At 36.7% G+C, this 19,142-nt stretch overlaps 1 protein-coding gene across 4 annotated transcripts; it reads right to left on the bottom strand.

Moving 5' to 3' along the window:
- Nucleotides 1–6,641: 6,641 nt before the first annotated feature.
- On the bottom strand, nt 6,642–10,813 carry nmu (neuromedin U). 4 transcript variants are annotated; one of them, XM_010773022.1, is made up of 9 exons: nt 10,629–10,813; nt 9,780–9,835; nt 9,648–9,695; nt 9,510–9,563; nt 9,287–9,316; nt 8,082–8,171; nt 7,431–7,484; nt 7,291–7,334; nt 6,642–6,745 (listed from the first exon to the last, which is right to left on the bottom strand). In XM_010773022.1, the coding sequence occupies exons 1-8, from the start codon at nt 10,744–10,746 to the stop codon at nt 7,299–7,301; spliced, it is 486 nt and encodes a 161-aa protein (XP_010771324.1). In that variant the 5' UTR covers nt 10,747–10,813; the 3' UTR covers nt 6,642–6,745; nt 7,291–7,298. The 4 variants fall into 4 exon arrangements, with proteins under 4 accessions (XP_010771324.1, XP_010771325.1, XP_010771326.1 ...); XM_010773023.1 differs by having other exon boundaries at nt 6,642–6,733; XM_010773024.1 differs by having other exon boundaries at nt 8,097–8,171.
- Nucleotides 10,814–19,142: the final 8,329 nt, after the last annotated feature.

The raw sequence follows: 19,142 nt of genomic DNA, 5'->3' as shown, positions 1-19,142 counted from the left end.
TTAACCTGTGTGTTGGATGTAGAAAAGTCAGAATCAATATAGATGTTTTTTATTTTAAAGAAAATTCAGATTGAACATGGTAAAACACTTTAAATTATAGTGTCCGTCCAAAACATATGTTGTACTTATAGTGAAAACTAACCTTGGATGATGGGTTAGTAGACTAAAAGCTTTAGGAATCCAAAGTACAACATATAATAAGTACCCTGTATCAAGATTGATGGAAAACAAGTGATATTTGACCTCTTTAGACAGATTTAGCAAAAAAAAACCTTCTGGGGCCATTTGGGTGGATTTTCCTCATCTCTGGCCCCCCTNTCTGTGTGTGTGTGTGTGTGTGTGTGTGTGTGTGTGTGTGTGTGAGTGTGAGTGTGTGAAGGCGATCAGGGGAATTCAGCAACTCTCCAACAGTCTGTCACTGTTTATCTCTTTGTCTCTTTGTTTACATCCTTCTTTCTGTGTCCTTATTTCTCCAAAATGTTAGCACTTGATCCAACATTTTCTCTAGGAACATTTAGCTCTTAAAGGATTAGTCTGTTGACATTATAAATATACTTTTACAGGTATACAGGTATTTAAAGATCTACGTCATCAGAGTTTAACCCTTAGATGCATGAGTGACTGGACCCTACACTCTTCCATAAGCGGGTCTAAAAGGACCCGTATTAGAATAATGTGTTTTCATGCCATTTTTGTCATTTTGGTGAAGAAAAATCACTTCTTTAATATTTAGTATTATATTTTGGTTCACACTAGAAATATTTTATATTAAATTTTTCATAATTTTAGACATTTTTTTTACATTTTGAAAAAAAGTTTTGAACAGATTGTCCCAAAGATCTCCGCTATTCTGAGACCCTCACAGTATTCCAGTCCTTTTTCAAAACTCATCTCTTCTCCTCTTGTCTACTCATAGCCCACTCCCCATCAATCCATGCCGGTTGATCAAGTTTGATAGTCCTACACCCCCCACCCTAACCTTCCCTTATATTGTAAGCGCTGATTTTGAGTCCTTGAAAAGCCCTATACAAATATAATGTATTATTATTATTATACTGACAGGTATCAGATCTTGCTGTGTAAAATAATCTTCCTGAGAGGTGTCACTTGTGATGTAGTCTGTGTGGTCTACAGTGAATGTATTCCTGACAGCCACAGGTGATAAGAATCAAAAGATCCCATAGAAAATGCATGCGGGTAATTTTTTACTACAATTTCTTAAAATGTAAATTTAAAATGTGAATGGCATGATATCCAAAACATGTTTTTTGAGGAATAGCTGGAATATGAAATGATAAAAAAATGTAATTACAAAGATACTTCAAGAAGACCACCTCACCGGGTCCAAAAAGACCTACTTATGCATCTAAGGGTTAAGAGTTTCAACAAGTAATAGGGGCATTATTTTGAACATTTGGTTGGTGATTCAGTGCATAAGGCCACCCAAAGATATAACTGCTGAAGATCCTCTAAACTCTCAGAGAAAGGTCAATCTGACAGAAATAATCCTTTATGGATGGTAAAGGATTACTCAACTCATGTTCCTGTCAGTGGATAACTCAATAACCTTATGCCATTAAACTATATTGGGAAAAAAACACGTAAATAATAAACACATTTAAGGATCAGGGCAGATCATGATCCCGATGAGGGCTGCATGCAGTTTGCTTTTCAGCCAAACTGTATACAGTTAAATCGAACAGACTTCTTTGTGCAGATGTGAGCGTCCTTAACAACGGTCAATAAATCCTTGACAGCGGTCTGTCTGTTCTGGATTAACAACGTGTCACGTGTTCCGAATTGACCAATCAGAATTGTGTATTCAACTAGGCCATGTAATAAGAGGAAGAAAAATGCTAAATGTAGTTAATCTGATAGTCATATTTAACAAAAAGTACTTGGAAAAGGATGTTTTGACCTTATATGACTTTAATATTACATTATAAGGTGAAGGCAGAAATAAAGACTCACTGTTGAGAAAGGACCAACTTATGAACATATTCTGCATTCAATAACGACCTCATGTGTGTGACGCATCATACGATAAGAAACAGGGATTCAACTGCAAAAGAGTCCAGATGACTTCAGAGTCAGGGTCACGTCTGGCAAAGCACAGAGTCCTTAACCTCATGATAGCCGGCCTTTGCAGAATGTAGCTACAAATCCTGTGGTCTATATTAGAAAAACAGGATTTCAAGGGTTATAAAGTGTGATAGCCTTCTGCTTGTAAATCTGGAATTTGAATTGTGGATGTTGCAGCACATGAAATGTCTCATTGCAATTTAAAACGGCTGCTAATTGCCAATCTTCAGCATTCATGAACAGGTCTCCAAACTGACTAGAAATTGTTATTGTATAGACAGTCTATAGTAGAGTATGGGCTGATTGTTATTCGGTAATCTGCATATTATTTTCTAGCAAGCTACAATGAAACATTTAGTGGTAACAGTCTGCCAAACACTTTCTTCTCCTGACCTGCAGCCAGCCCCAGTGTCAGGCTGCCAGCTACATAAAAAGGTGTCAAACTATTTCTACATGAGCACTATTAGCAACAACAACTCTGAGCAATAATAAGGTATCACCAAATAAAAAATGCCTGCAAGGTATTATTATGGCCACTTTGAAAGAATGAGGTATAATAGTCATAAAATACTTAACAGCAAATGCAGGTCTCCCTTGAAAAAGAGATCTATGATCTCAAGGGACCAATCTGATTAAATAAAGGTTTGAAATTAAATTAAATGAAAAACAATTATTTCCCAAATAGGCCTACACACTTTTAGCTTAAAACCTCCACTGGGTTTGTAAGTGTCTTTGAGAATAGTTTGCCATGACGACAAACAGACTCACAACAAGCTGTAACAACAGTGTTGCTGTGGATATAGCTTAATTGAAACCTTCATTCAAATATCATTGCATAATGTAATGTCCCACATCACACACTGTGTACATGAGAAATGGCTGCATAAAGTGGACTTCAAGTGCTATAATTCAAGCTATTTTATAATGTATAAGAGTGTCAGAATAAACTTTTCCCTAGTACTTGCTTTAATTTACCCATAGAGAGCAATAAAGTTGATGTCTCGAGTGAGTTATAAACATAATTTATTTGACACAAAACTAGACATTCAACATCTCAAGTTTCAATAAATGACTGTGACAAATAATTGAAAATAAACAAAATATTGTCCTGTACACCTATTTTACTGACAATTTAGGGAGACAAGAAGCATCCATTATTTTTCATACACAAGAGGCTGCAGGTTCAGAAATAAAACCAATAAATCAGGCTGCATAACCATCTATTTCCTGTCATGTTCACAGGTATGATCCAGGAACATTTCCGCTCACTGCCTGACATGTAGATCAGCGACAGAGTGGATTTAGTGACATTGTGATTGATTTCATGTCCGTTGAATGGGAAGCAGCAAAATAGATCCATGCGAAACCAGACTTGGTTTGAGAGAAACGCAGCTGCCACAGAGTTTGTAATTAACATCGGGGGGAAAACGTTCAAAAAAGGCATTAGATGTGGAAAAATCTTTTGCCGGTGAGATGTGAACGGTTTTCCAGTATGTAAAGTCACCTGAACTAAAGCCAGCCTTGAAGTGACATACTTGGGTTCAGCACGTCTACCGCACCGCTGCTGCCAGGTAACACCGGTCGGTAAACCGGGCAGTGATTGCTAGAAAGCTAACTCCGCCTAGCATTCTGACTTACGTTTATTACAGAAACATAACAACAGCTTAATACATTTGAAAAAACTTACTGCGACATGAGACACACACTGACATGGCACCTGTATCCGTGACACATTGGATAGCCGCAGTTTTTCTCCGTTATCAGGTGTAACGTAGCGGGCTTAATTCCAACTCGTCTGCAACAACATACTCTAACCCACTTTTAGCTGGAGCTAGCTAGCTAACATGCAACGTTAGATAATAATGTGGGTCACCGGGCCTCTGGCCAGACTCTGTCACTAAACACACAAACGCAAAGCTGTTCCCTGTGGCAGCTGTTGTGTGTCCACAATAGGCTTATACAGATTGGCTGCAGATATGAAATGTTTAAAATACGCAGCGGAGTTTGCCGGTAGAGATGTCACACTTACCCCGAACAGTCTCCCCCTTCATCGGGATATCCCTGCACCCAGTGGCGCTGACTGTGCAGGGCAGGCGCACCGGGCTGGAGCTGGAGCCAAAAGGGCCGACCTACGGTCCACACTCCCCCAGAATCACACATCACATGCCCGGTTAGAGAGAGCTGGCTGACAGGTTACATTACCCGGATTGGACTCAGCGACCTTTTAAGTGTAGTCTGTTTTTATTTGATATAGTAAAGCTTAAATTTGTTTCCTCAAATTGAGCCACTTGTGGAAAGGAAAATGTATTCATTGAATACCCCTTATTCAGGTCTGTAATTATACATGATAACTTGATTCTTCAATTTTACATTACAATCAATGCTATACATTTTATAAAATGTGTGTGATTTGTAGGCCATGATTATGTTTTGAAATGCACTTCTGATTTTTTTGGAAAAGTGTTAAAAATAGACTATTTCAAGTTGTTCTAAGGGACAGACATGAGGGGTCCCTCTCGGTCATATTTTGTAAGCTTGGGCCCTAAAAACAATTGAAAACTCTAGTTTTGTTTTTAAATGTAATTTCACACTTTTTATAATTACAACGATTGTGAAATACCACATCTACTTTCTAAATCCCTCTGGAAACATTTTTATGATTATTAGTAGGCCTATAATTGTCATACCATAGTAGAAGAGGCACTTAAAGGTAGGGTAGGTAATTCACTTCAGAAACACTTTTTGTTATATTCCATGGAATGCCCTTAACATCCCGATAGAAATGAATAAATGATATGCTTTGACAATAAATATATACAAATATTTCATCTGTGGAAGCCGTGGCGCTGTAAAAAGCAAGTCCAATTGTCTGCCTCGGCCCGCGGCAGATAATTGGATGGCCTACCTGCCTGTCAGCCTTCCATCTCGTGCACACATTTATCTCGTGCCCTCATTGGTCATGTGCGGGTTCGTGTGTGTTGGAGGAGAGGCTCTGTAAGGAAGTTTGAAGGAAGGTGCAGATATTTTTCGGTTGTGCTCAAATTCTAGTTTACTCGAGCTGGTTTCTCCATTCTTACCTAACCTACCTTTTAAGGAAGGCAGATTTGGGATTTTTGCATAAAGTTGTGTTTTTTTAATGTATTTATTGGTGGTTTGTTTTCTGTTAGCCTTTTCAATGGTAATTCAGAATAGCTAAAGACTGTGTATGTGTTCTCTCTGCTGTGTTCAGATGAGGGTCTATGAATTAACCATCAGATTGTTTTTGTATTTTCCTCATCTCCAGCGTGGTGCTCATTACCATAGCAACAGCATAAATAGCTAAAACTGCAGTACTATGTATTGACCACATGGATGCAGGGAGAGATTAAAAAGGCTGAAATTGTTTTTGCAGTGAATGGAAAAAGTGGCACATACAATGCAAATGTAATGCCCTTATTATCTGTTACAAAGTATACTATTGTTGAGTTTTCAGTTCATTCTTTCCAGATCTGACCCCAGGTTTTTCTTAGCACCTTTGTGTAGGCCTATGTGGTGTTAAATGATTTGAATGCATCTAGTTTTACTCCTGCTGCAAGCCTCTTTTTACAATTGCAGCAAATTATTAAAGGTACTTTTGGGGCAGCAAAACACACTTTTTTTCATTTTGTTAGCAATCGAAACGGTATGTTGTTTAATATAAAGCCATCAAATAATGATACGATTGTATGGTGTTTTTAGAGTGATCTCACCCTGTAAGGATACCAAATTGACAGACATATTTTTCTATTACCCAGTTGTAACACTATATGTTTCAGTCAACAATCTTAACGTTGTTTTCAGGTGATATAAGGCACATGATTGCTCACGGAAACAATTTGGAAGATAGCATAACTTTGTTGAATCAAGTCCAACATGAAGTGTTGCAGCGTTGTTTTATTTTTAATGAGTTGGCCAGAGGACCCATGATTTTAGCTCATTCTGTTGGAGAAAAAAAGGCCCTCAAAGGAATTTAAATGTAGGCCTACTCTGAAAACTCTTATAGGCATTGTTATTTGTGGCAAAACCAAAATGTATGGCTGGAAATGCAATAACTCCACCTAGAGGGGGCATTGAGAAACAGCAAAATAAAAAAATGTGTCTGTTCTGTAAAATGTTCATATGCAGTGTGGTGTCCTATATGTCAATATGTCTGAACCTGCCTTGGATTTTAATTCTTAAAAAAATTTGTATCTACTGTTAATGAAATTAATTACATATTCGGGGTCGAAAATAACAAATATAAAAAGGTTCATCATTTCGTTTTTCGCAAGGAGAAGGAAACAAAAAGAAAATGCATTTGTAAATATGTGTGATTGGTCATTAAGGCTCTTCGTTTCCGTATTACGTCTCATTTAAAACAGTTACAAAAGGCTACAGTTCCTGTTGCACAAATGCAGTGAAACATTCATATTCATAATGTGTAACAGACATGGTACAACACCTGACGGCATTGTAGCAGTTGTAATGCAAATGACACAAGAAACAAAAAAAATTATCTGGACAAATGAATAGTATTTTATTCATTTTCTTGGTGTACATTTAGACATCACTATACATCAGTTGCGGATGGCTGTGGGTAAGGTCTGGATCTCTCAGTCGATGTGCAGCAGCTCGGGTCTCAGGTTTGTTGTCTCTGTACATTATGCTTCAGACTTTAATGGTTAGATTACAAGAATAAACACACTTCCCTAATATTTTAGTCACATAATGTAATAGTTAGCAGTCTATGTATATATCAGATCACTACTGCCATTGAGATAATAACAGGATATCGATGGCATTAAGGGATTGTCTGAAAATTACTGGGTGGTTAGGGGGCATAAACTTAGTGTTTTTAAAAAAAAACATCCACCCTAACATTGTTATTTTCTTTCATTTCTTAAAATTGACAGGCTGTTTTAGAGGATTTGTTTAATCACGAAAAAATTAAAAGATCAATGTGTATGCCATGTTTTATTAAAACTGGGACAGTGGCTACTTTATATTAGCTACTAGTTGATGATGGGAGTGAGTTAAACTGGATACTGCAGTGCTGTCCTTTGCATAGACTCAATCCCACCTGGAAGTTATCTGTTATAAACTATGTCATTGTCATTTTCAAGCTTATTTATTTTTAAGTGATCAAATGTCATTGTAACATGTATATTTCAGTCAGAATCTATCGTTAAGTTGCCAAAAACGATGTATTACCTTTAATTTTACTCATACTCCAATGATCGTCTTCCATTTCGTGGCTGGAAATGAATAACAAAATTGTATTGAATTTCATCATATTATCCTTTGAGAATTCGTTTTTTTAAATTTATTTCCTGACATTAACAAGTGCATACCCGATAGAGAAAGTAACCTCTGCTCTGGATTCCTCCAGGTCCCTGGGCTTCACCCTGTATGGACACAAAACCCAAAGAATTGAACTGAAATTAGTTAAACTTTAGTTTCAACTTTTTTTCCGCGTTACCTCAAATGTTCTCCCAACAACGAAGAAATTACACATAAAACACTCACATCCAAAACAAACACGGTCCACTTTTCTCACTCACATTTCCTGTGTGTCTAATTGATGAATGTCAGCGCTTGATGGCAATGAGGAATACGTTCTCCTGTTAGAGGAACTCATTTTAGACCATAATTGCTCGCAGCTTGGGAAATAACAACTAATGTACACTGTGGTCGTACAGAGGGTGAGTAGAGCTGCCCGCCATAACATTATTGACTTGTAAGCAGGAAGGGGAAAACATGTAACAAGCACACTTCAATGGCAATATTTGCTAAACAAGAACAATGCAGTTCTAATGTGGATGTTACCATTTTATAATTTCTATTGATCTGATCTCCCTGTATTTTCAACCAAGGAACCTATTAAGAGGTCTGAATCAAACCAGAAATTCTAAGGCATAGCACTATTTGCATACATTTTTTTGTGTGCTAATCAGTGACTTAATTTGAAAAGCAACAAAACGAGTAATGGAAAGTGAACTGACGTGGGTGGTACATACGCGCATTGAGAGTCCTCTCTCTTTTCTGGCATAGAGTTGAGAAACTAGACGCAGGAGAGGGTGCAACACAGGGGTCTGACAAACACACAAACACAGATAGAGCCAGACAGCTCCGTATGGAGTCGAAAGAGGCTAAGAGATGATCTCTGTTTCATCTCCAGTAAACAAAGGAAAACATGCAACTCAAAAGTACAAAAATACAAAATGCTTTCCAATGCAGCCTCAGCATCACATTCTGCATTATTCGTAAACCAGCCATGGAGCACCATGAGACAAAATGGATTCATATTTCATTTAAGAAATATGGTTTGTGGCAAGTCAATGTGGATCCTTGGGTGTTTTTATCTAGATGCACATAAAGAAAAATTCAAACAATGCATGTATATAATCCAAAAATGTTTAACCATTTCTATGCATAATCTTTGCTTTCACTTCACAAACAGATTCTACTGACAAATAAAAATATCAAGAAGGACACTTTTTAATTGTCAAAATGTACATAATATATCTAATTACCTTAATCGTTAGGGAACTTAAATACTTATTCTGAAAGTAAACAACTGCTACCACATTTTGAAGTGTTGATATTAGGTTTCTGCTGTGTTCCTTTGTTTCTTGATGTTTTCTTGACATTTCTGTTGTCCAGTGTGAACAGCCAAAGGCATACAGACCTTATTTAACTAAACATGCAGTCTGACATGCAGAGGACAGATCACGTGGGAATATTTTCATTCATTAGCTGAGGACAGTTTATGAGGGGATATCCATGTTGCAGTATTTGTCTGCATGCATTGGTGCTTTAGAGGTAAATGTTTACCTCCATCATGCAATGTGATTTGTGGAATGGCGTGCTCATGTCTTACAATAGCTCTGCGCTACATGTGGGCATTTGAAAAGTACTTAGCACACAAAAAATGGAGGAAATATATTTGTAAAACAATCTGAGGCACTTTCCTAAGTCAGGCAACATACTGTGACGGTGGGGATTTGTCTCATAACTTACTTACCGCGCCCTCTGACAAGGCAGGGCCTTGTTTTCTAGAGTAATGAAATAAAAACTGCACATACAATGCATGACATGAAACACAAATAAGCCGACACATTTTTCAGGGTTTAATTGTATTGCTTTGTTGTTCTTGTCTAACCATTTTAAGTGAAAATAATAAGAGATCAAATATAGGTTTACATACCCTTTTACTTTTTTCTTGCACTTTCATCTCCTGAAAAGACACAAAATGTGTATTTTAGTTGATGTAAATCATTATGCTGTAGTATCTTTAGTAAAACACTATGGACTATAACTGTTTCAATGTGCCATGTTGTATTGAATTAAAAAATAATAATATTATATAATAATTTTTGCAAGTATAATGACATACTGTCCCTATTAAAAGATAATCAAGTATTGCGTACCTTTGACTTCCGAAACAGCATCAAGACACAGAGTTCTTCTAAGACATCAGATGCCTGGTTAGAAAATGTTTAAATAAGTACGTTAACCTTGTAATATACATGTACAAAATAATAAAAGAATAAGAAAAACAGAATCACCCAAATCTTCATGTCTGCAGAGAAGTAGGATGAGCACGCAGCGTCTATCTGTGGAGCATCACAGAGGATGATGGACAGGCTCGCAGACAGCAAGGATAAAGAAGGAAGATAGAATAAAATGAAGCTGCGTACCTGGCTGAGTAGCTGCCTCTGATCTGTTATGGCTTGCTGAAGTTCTGCTGGAGCACCTTCAGTTTTTTTTTTGACACAAAGATACACAGTTATAAAACTTCTAGGATTCTTACACAAAACAGTACATTTACATCTGAAGGTAACAGGGATTCCAACAGCTGAAGCTTTGCTGGAATGATCAACAGAATCTCTTGTATCATTTTCTGCTTTGACATGGTCAAACATGTTGACGTAAGAAGATAAGTCAACAGCATCACTACGCCAAAACTGATGTTGGATCTAAAAAGCTCATATTTATATTTATACAACTTTGACATCATGAAGTCACTGTTAGAGCCCATCTAAATTAGATCCGCAACAAATAGTCTACTTATGGATTTAAATAGAAAAATAATGTCTACAAATATTTATATACTGTATAAGTTATTTTTCATGCCAGAAATCCACAAAACAGCTTCCATTGTATATTATGTAAAAAAATATATATTTGGGTTCTGGACAGAAAACAACAGCAATGGTTTATAAACCAAAACGGCTTTTGAAAAACCGATATTTGCTCTAGAAATAAATCAACATAATAAAAACACATTATTACATCTTGTTAAGCATATTATTAGATTATTTAGTAATTGTTCAAACTAAAATGTTATTACTTATTTGATTTATTTCTGTAGTTGTGGTTTTCCAAAATTCCAAACTTACATTTGAGAAGAATAGGTAAACGATAGATAGATAGATAGATAGATAGATAGATAGATAGATAGATAGATAGATAGATAGATAGATAGATAGATAGATAGATAGATAGATAGATAGGTAGATAGATAGATAATGAAATAAATGACTTACACGTGCACACTGGGATGGTGAGTATGAGCAGGGCAGTGAGCGTGCCGCTGGCCGTGCTGCTGACGCTGCTCGGGCTGTTGGAGGCAGAGCTCCGGCTCTGGCTCTGGAAGGTCCTCATCTCCCTTTTCCTCTCTCTCTTTCGCTCTCTCTGTGGCCTTTGTTGTCTGTTTTTCTGGTTGTGTGCGCTTGACTTCTTGCTCTTCTGAGAGTTTCTATCTCACGTCAGATAAATATGAAGGCTTGGGTCACACACACCCCTCACGTGCTGACTCTTGGCTGCGTCATTAAAGCCCCCTCGTGCGTAAAAAGTGTTGAGCTTTGATCAACAGGTTGGCTGAGCGTAAAAGCTTCAGGGAGCAGTGAGCGGTGATGAAGAGATAGAACATTCAGAGTAAGGTGACTTGGGACCATAACAAAGGATCAAGCAAATACATGTATTAATAATGCTAAACATCCTCATGGAACATGCTTATGTTGTTTATATCTTCACATTAGCTTTGTTCACATTTGCTTACACTTTTGATTTAAATCTTAACTTATGGCTATAAATGCAATGTGTGGTATTGAACGGTATGTTTGTTATGCTTGTTCCTTGTCTTTTAGGACTACCTGTGTTTACACCTTATGTTCACTTTTTCATTGTTTAGCTTTGATGATCAAGAAACACAATTTCATTATATAAAATATAATGTAAACCTATTACATACTTCCTTTTGTGATGGTTACACTGTGGTTGAACCTGGGAGAGATGTTCATACAATACTGTGTTGCTGTAGTTTGTTTTTTTGCATTGCATTATATTTTAAGTGTATGGATGTTATTTGAGGCTATCACCCCAACTTCATGTCAGAAAAGCAGCTATACATGCTATACTTATCTTGAAGGGCAATTTTGGCTCTGATTCATACTGAAGCCCTATTTTTCTGATTAAGTTGTAATGGTAAAGAGCGGGGCAACAATCACCAGTAAGATGTCCTGCTGTCATTTATACTGTTACTGTGAGCTGAGTGCAGGGAACGTGTGGGAAATCACAAAAGTAGATTGCAACGATATGGTTATTGTCATATTAAGGACAATAATTATTCTTAATTTATACCAAAGCCATTTGAGCCACATTATAATGATCAAGGTGAAATGCACATATTTTAGAAACTCACACTTTCTGAATCTGAATTCTTCAAATTCAGATTCAATTTCAAAATAATATAAAAAATACTTCATCAATATGCTGTCATCCACCATGGTGGTCTAATTGTAGCACGCATAAGAAAATGAAGACAACAATGGATGTATGATGTTTCTGATTAACAGCCATGATGTATTTACACTCTAAAATGTCATTCAGGGGACCTTTTACCACCACTTAATTAAATGCATGGTTGCAAGATACAAATTTGGATTAATTGATTTAGATAAACATTTTAAGTTGCAAACATTAATTTATAAGTTGTGTTGAAGTAATAATGTTGGTAATTACATCAACTTAATATTGTGTGTAATTTAAACTCGGATTTCTGCGTTAATTGACTTAAAACAAAATTCAAGTTCTAGTAAGTAATGCAATTGGCTTGATAACTTAATTGTTCTACACCTTGAGTTAAGGATTTCAAGTCCACTCCCACTTAACATGCCTGGACAAGTTCCGACAGTTAAGACAAATACAAATATACAAAGGACATTTTAAGGTGAGTGTCATCTTTTGTCATTCAAATACAGTAGATGGCCTTGTAGTTGCACTGTATAGGCAAATTGCTGCTTGACCAAAATTAGCAGCCTTTGAACTGTGAATAGTTATGTGAGAGGATACAAAGTAGTAGAGGCTACTGTGAGTGTAAAAATACTTTGGTTACTATTGTGCTATAACTTTTTATTAAAAGAAAATCTTGGTGAAGCAGATCAAGGACATGCTTCTTGAGGTTGGATCGTTATTTAGAGTTGTCATTGAAATGCAAGTTGTTGGCAGTCACCCATTCAGAATATATTAATTTAGGTAATTTCTCTTTTTTTCCTTTTTCAAAAATAGCACAATACAATTGAAGTACGCAGAGGAACTATAGCCATCCGCTGCTTGTTGTGTACCCTTGGAGAAAAGGAAGAGGACCTTTTCAAGGAGTTTAGCGGACGTAATTAAAAAATCTGGAATATAAATAAAATCCACGGGCACAGTGGACACAGGACAAAAGCATCTGCTCTCTGTCAGTTACATTTTAAGCATATGCACTTTTGGCCACATCCCCAATCAATCATATATTAGCAACATTCAGCATGAATAGGTGTTGGCAGCAATGACATGGGAAAAGGATTGTTTAAAATTGAAAAGTGGTCCATCTGACCATACGATGGCAACCATTGTGGTCGAGGGAAACAAATGAATGAGCAAGCAGTCTGCGTTAAATGTGTTAATACTGTTTGAAATAATGACTGTCGGCAGTGTAAACATCTTTGTTACATCTTTTGTAAAATAGATGTGTGTGATCTGCAGATTGGTGGCCATTGAGAGTTTGTTACTGTAGTTTTGAAAAAACTTTACAGATTTTACATATTTGGCACTGGTTTTAAATATGCAAAGGCCTCTAACTTTGTTGTGATGGCAACATTTATTTGCTGTGTCCCCATTTCCCATGGTAATATGGCTAATGTGTTTATTTATTATTTGTGAGGCAATTTAAATTTGTGTTATTTATCTTTTTTTCAAGATTTAAATGAAGCTCAGCGCAAGTTCTTTCAGGAAGACTGGGTGTTTATACGTTCACTCCGCAGCTGCATATAATCAGCTCATCACAGCCGTTCTCTTTAACCTATTACATTTCAGCTCATTCTCCAGCAGCCAATCAACGTGCTGCAGCCAAACTATAAAATGGTTCTCCTCTCTCCTGCAGTCAGCTGTGATTTCAGGTGTTCATGCACCTTATCACATGTGTCAATAAATGTTCAAACAAAATGAAGTCTCTCCTGATTGAAACATCATGTGTTGAAATAAACAACTGCAGTTCAAAATAAAAAGTGAATTGCCTAATATTTTTGTTGTGGAATTAATAAAAAAAAAATGTTAAAGGCAAAAACATGAAAAAGCTAAAAAAACAACAACAATTGAATACAATATATTTGAAGCAACTTAATTTATAAAAGGTTGTTCATAATAATGGTAATTAAGTACATACAACTTAAGATTCCTTTTAAATCAAGTGGTAAAACTAGTCGGAACAACTTAATGTTTTGAGTAATCAACTTAAAAACTTGTGTTTATGCTACCAATTATTAAGTAAGTGGTAATTAAAAACACCTCTGATTGTAGAGGAAAAGCCTTCTCCCCTAACTCAAATAAGTTTGTTGGTTTAACACAATTTCATTAGAAGTTGTCATAACTCAATAAACATTGATGCAAACTGTTGCATTGATTTTCTTTGTTGAGCCAAGGCATTTGTTTTTAGAGTGTACCTTTACCAAACCAGGAGATTACATGTAAAAAGGGAAACCTAAATGTGTCTTTTAATTTTAATCATGCTCTTACTTTAGAAAAAAAAATGTTTCCAACTTTCAAAGCTTTGGATATTACAGATCATGAAAATTACGTGAATGTACTGATTATTTTTTCATGAAATGTGACTTTAATTTCAACTTTTGTCCATGCATTCAGACTATAATGTCAATTTAAATCACCCTCCTTATTTGAAACACTCATTAGGGATAATTATTTAACTACATTTGCTCATAAAAGTCAGGTAATGTCTTGGTCTTTGTGTGAAGCTGCTTGTGTGAGGGTTTAGATATTACTAGGCACTATAATTCATTTAGATCTGTTACAATTAACCAGAAGACATAATACTATAATAACCCCTGATGCTTTATTCAGCTAAAGATTTACCGGAAAAATATGTGACATTGTGGTCCTGGAAAGGCATATTTTGTTGCTTATGCACAAATAAAATGTGTTTAAAAAGATGTCTTGATTTATATTCTTTATTATCTGCAATGAAAGCAAAAAAACATCATATTCTATTACTGCACATATGACAGATTTTAAACAGTTTTACGCAGTTTTTGTGAAAACAAACTTGAATAAATAACAGTCTTGCTTTGTCTTTGGAATTCTGATATTACTTTATTTTAGATCATTAGCAACACAAGTGGACCGCATTTATAATCAATCAATTCCTGGGAGTCATCACACTCATCCCCACCCATGTCATCCTCCTACACTAATCTCTCTGTCCTCTATAATCTCCCACTTTTCTTTATTATTATGAATGAAGGCTCAACAGTGGAGATCAGGCAATAAGCAAGAGGAACGCAAGATAGCCTGCCTATTGTTTTTGCAGTTTAGTCTAATTGTTAAGGCCCTTTGAGGTGTTGATATCAGTGATACATAACAAATGCTGATGACTGATCGAAATGGTCACAATAATCTATGTTAGTTACGTAAACTGTGAGATATGAAACAAAAGTATGTCCTTGTGCGACTGCTCACACGTGCACTGGCATTATCTCAACTCCCAAAGGAAGCATTGAATAGATAATGGAACGCCCTTAAACATCCGTCAACATGATTCTACGAATGGCAGCTTCCCTCATTAGACCTGTCAATGAGAAAAACTGCAAAAACAAGCAATTGCACAAATTGTGTTGCATTATCAATGTTCTCCAACAGCAACAGCACAGTCAATAGCATTGTGCGTGGCTGTGGCTATTTGTAGCTCAAATACCTTTAATTCATCACATTTAGGCCTACATCTAAACCATCATCCAGGAGATAACTCATTCATTTGTAAGATGTATTTGTAGCACTCATCATGTTGTAACAGATTTTACAGAATGCTTCACAATCCAAGTGTTGGAGATGCCTTTGCTTGGATTCTGTGTGTGGCCCTACGTATCATTTACACATGTAGTGACTGATGTTTTTCTTTTCTCCTAAAAGCTCTAGAGAAAGCTCCCCTTGGTCCAACATTATTTAGAAATACTGAAATGTCGTGCCCTTTGAAGAGTTTTCTTTTAATATGAGCCTGACTTGTATTTGCATGCACTACTGTAATTGGTTTGTTTGAGGGGAAACCCAAAGGCATTGAGGGAAGGTTACTATCATGATTCACACTCTGTCGCACCTTGATGCAACAACACAGATTAAAGTCTTTGCTGTGTTTTAATTTGAGGATATTTTCAAAATCAATTAATATAAGGTTTTGATTTATTTTGCGGTTTGACAGCCTGGCTCTGTCCAAAGGTAAAATTACCACACATTTTGATTGATTAATCTATTAAAAAATGTTCCTGTAAAAATGGGAATTCCTAGTTTATACCGGGCTTGCTGTTTACTCCTGTTTCAAGAAATTGTGCTAAGCTAGGTTAACCTAATGCTAGCAGTTTAAATGACAGATGTGATGGTCATTTCGAAATCCTCATCAAACTCACCTCAGAAGAGGTCAAAGGTCAAACTTTTGCTTAAAAAACTGGGCCCAGTGTCGTAAATTACAGAAATGTTTATCTGCAAGCTTTGACTGATGTTCATGTTTGGAAACCAAAGAAACATTAGCAGGGAGAGTAATCTATTACAATGTCACGTCTTGCAACAAAGACCATTAGTTAACCTTATAAAACATGACAAGCCTCTGAGTTGATTGTTTTTCCACATTGTAGAAATCATGAAAACCAATTGTGCATTTGGCTCATATGGCCACATCCTTCATCCATTTCTTAATTATGTTTCCATCTTGTGCATGAAATGAAGGATGCAAACCAGAACTTGAAAGTATAATATTCACTGTTAATAATAAGGAATCACGCAATAACTTCAATCGTGAAGCTACTGGGTAACATAAACCTAAATGAAATCACTGTTGTGAATCTGATCATTTTGGAATCTGCTTAATTAAAATCTCTAGATAATAACATGTTACTCATGCAGATTGGAACAGGAATCCACTTTGAATGATATTACGTGAGTAATTGTGCAATTTTGACATATGATGTTTCACTGTAAGTATCATTGTATTATCACTGTACAATATAATATTAGATTATATCCCAGCACATTTATAATTTCCTGTGAAGACGGACTCTTGCTAAATGTAGGTAAGAAAACCTCTTACTCTTATGAATACTGTATGAAATGAATATGTTTAACAAAGACCCTTTTATCCCACCTGCAGTTTTTTTACAATAAACTATTTATTAAATTGTCATAAAATAATGCCTCATGGTGAACCAGGAACATTTAGTCATCTCTGAAGGTCTGAAGCCTGTTTACCCAGCTGGTTATCCAACTCTACGGAGCAAGTTTTCACACAGTAAAATGTTTGAATTGAATCCATTATATACTGAAAAAGTGATGAAGAGCCCTTTCCCCTACATTATGGAATGGAGATAAATATTATAAGTGAACGCTTTTGCTAATGTCAACTGAATCCATGAGCAGCAACGGCAGTTAAAGTTTATTTCTCAGCTAATTTCAAGTAATTTCTCTTTTTGAATTTGACTTCATCAACATTTGCAAATCATTTTGGTCATCATTCATTCATAATTGTCATCTGTCTTTATTTCCAGCCCTCACCCTAACCCTTACCTAATCCTACCCCTACTAAAAACAGACAGGAAAGCACTCCTGCAAGAGCACTCATGTACATACATGCGCACACTTCAAATTACATGATTACTTTAAAACAAAATCGCACACATGATCGACCCTCCTAACAAGCAAAGAGCTTTACACTCAGCGCTGCTTGTGTAATAGCAGCTTTCATGCTTACTTCAGTTTGGATAGCTGGTGTGTTGTTCTTTGCGTGTAATTTGGCAGTAATGGAAGGCCTTACCTTGGGATGAGGTTACCAAAGTGAGTCGAGCGTCCACATAAAGTTTTCACCCAGCTGCCCACAGCTGTGTTTGTGTTTGCTTGTATTGATGCTGTCAGGCATGACTATAATGTACTGTACCACTGAGGAAGACACGTCATAAGAGTCAACAAGAAATTCCATAACAGTGGCAGAAAGACAATAAAGTCAATTACTTTGTGAAGAGGCTTTGTGTTTACTGTTGGCTGTTTGAAAGGCTCCAAACAGCAAAAGGGACGACCTCACAAAGATGCTATAGTACTTTATCAAGTCAGCCTGTACATATGCAGATGTATTAATTCCTGTGTTTATTTTTGCCATGCTGACTGTGCAACAAATATGATTCTAAAACAACACCGATGATGCCTTAAAGGGCTGCCATAAATGCCATCTAGATATCAACTCAAATGTTTCTAATTTCAAACCAAAATAGAAAATTCTATCAGCCTTTAATCACCAGTGTTAATGTCAAATGTAGATTACACAGATGTAATCACCTCCCCCTGACGCTGCCCCTCCGGTGTGAAAACCCCCTTTTGTTTGCAAGTCACATCTGCCGTGCATGTCACCGGGGTTCCTTCAGGGCGGATTGCCCTCCTGACACAAACATTTTATTCAGTGGGAACACTGCTAACCTGCAATTAATACTGTATCGTCATATCTCATTCGCGCTTTGCCGTTAAACCTCTTAAGCCCCACGGACCCGGTTCCGGGGCCGAAATCGCATCATTTGCAGGAAAAAACGTAGACTAAGGAACCTTAATATTGAATAAACTATGAATATTTTATATCCCTATAACGGGAAAAAACTCATTTAACTGATCTTTTTCATTTTTTTTACAAAAAAAACACACAATGCTAACAGTGAGCCTCTGAATTAGCCCCGAGCCAAAAATGCTAACCTATTACTGCACCGAAAATCACTCCTAGCTCCCTTATTACTTATCCTAGCTGCACATCCAACACATGGTTTATGATCGTAAAGACACAGAATCTAACTGTGCCCACCTCAACACTGAAAGATACAAACTCGCGACGTTATCAACAAAAACGTACATCAACACATGTGGCGCTACGTAGCCTACAACGCTTAAATGGCTTACCTTGGTTTTGTCTGGTCAAAACTGGTCTTCAATGGCATTAAAACGATAAAAACGATGATGTAGTTAATCCATAGGTTAATATCCAATGTGGCTGTGTCCCCTTTGAAATGTTCTGATAATCTATAAGCAATAAAACTGCAATTCCGTTTTAAAATAGTAGAGAGATTGAATGTGCGAAGACGCCATCTTTTTTTAACATGAGTGTGCGGGACGATTTCCCTTCGATTCTATTGGCTCTAAAGGTCAGAAAGAGATGTCAAATGTCAAAATCGAAGAAGGGGGGCCAGAGATAAGGAAAATCCACCCAAATGGCCCCAGAAGAGTTTTTTTTTGCTAAATCTGTCTAAAAAGGTCAAATATCACTTGTTTTGCATCAATCTTNATGGTCGAACCTCCTCTCAGGCACCGGAAAAACTCAAAAGGGTCGTCCTGTCCACGATCAAAAACAGGTAGGTGAAATTGTGAGAGCATCCACACGAGAATCTCGTGTGGATGCTCTCACAATTTCACCTACCTGTTTTTGATCGTGGACAGGACGACCCTTTTGAGTTTTTCCGGTGCCTGAGAGGAGGTTCGACCATTCCTGG

Source organism: Notothenia coriiceps, unplaced genomic scaffold (assembly GCF_000735185.1).
Source record: "Notothenia coriiceps isolate Sejong01 unplaced genomic scaffold, NC01 NC01_scaffold00011854, whole genome shotgun sequence".
Classification (NCBI taxonomy): Eukaryota; Metazoa; Chordata; class Actinopteri; order Perciformes; family Nototheniidae; genus Notothenia; species Notothenia coriiceps.
Note: the sequence above shows the minus strand (reverse complement) of the source record. Positions and strands in the feature narration are given on the sequence as shown.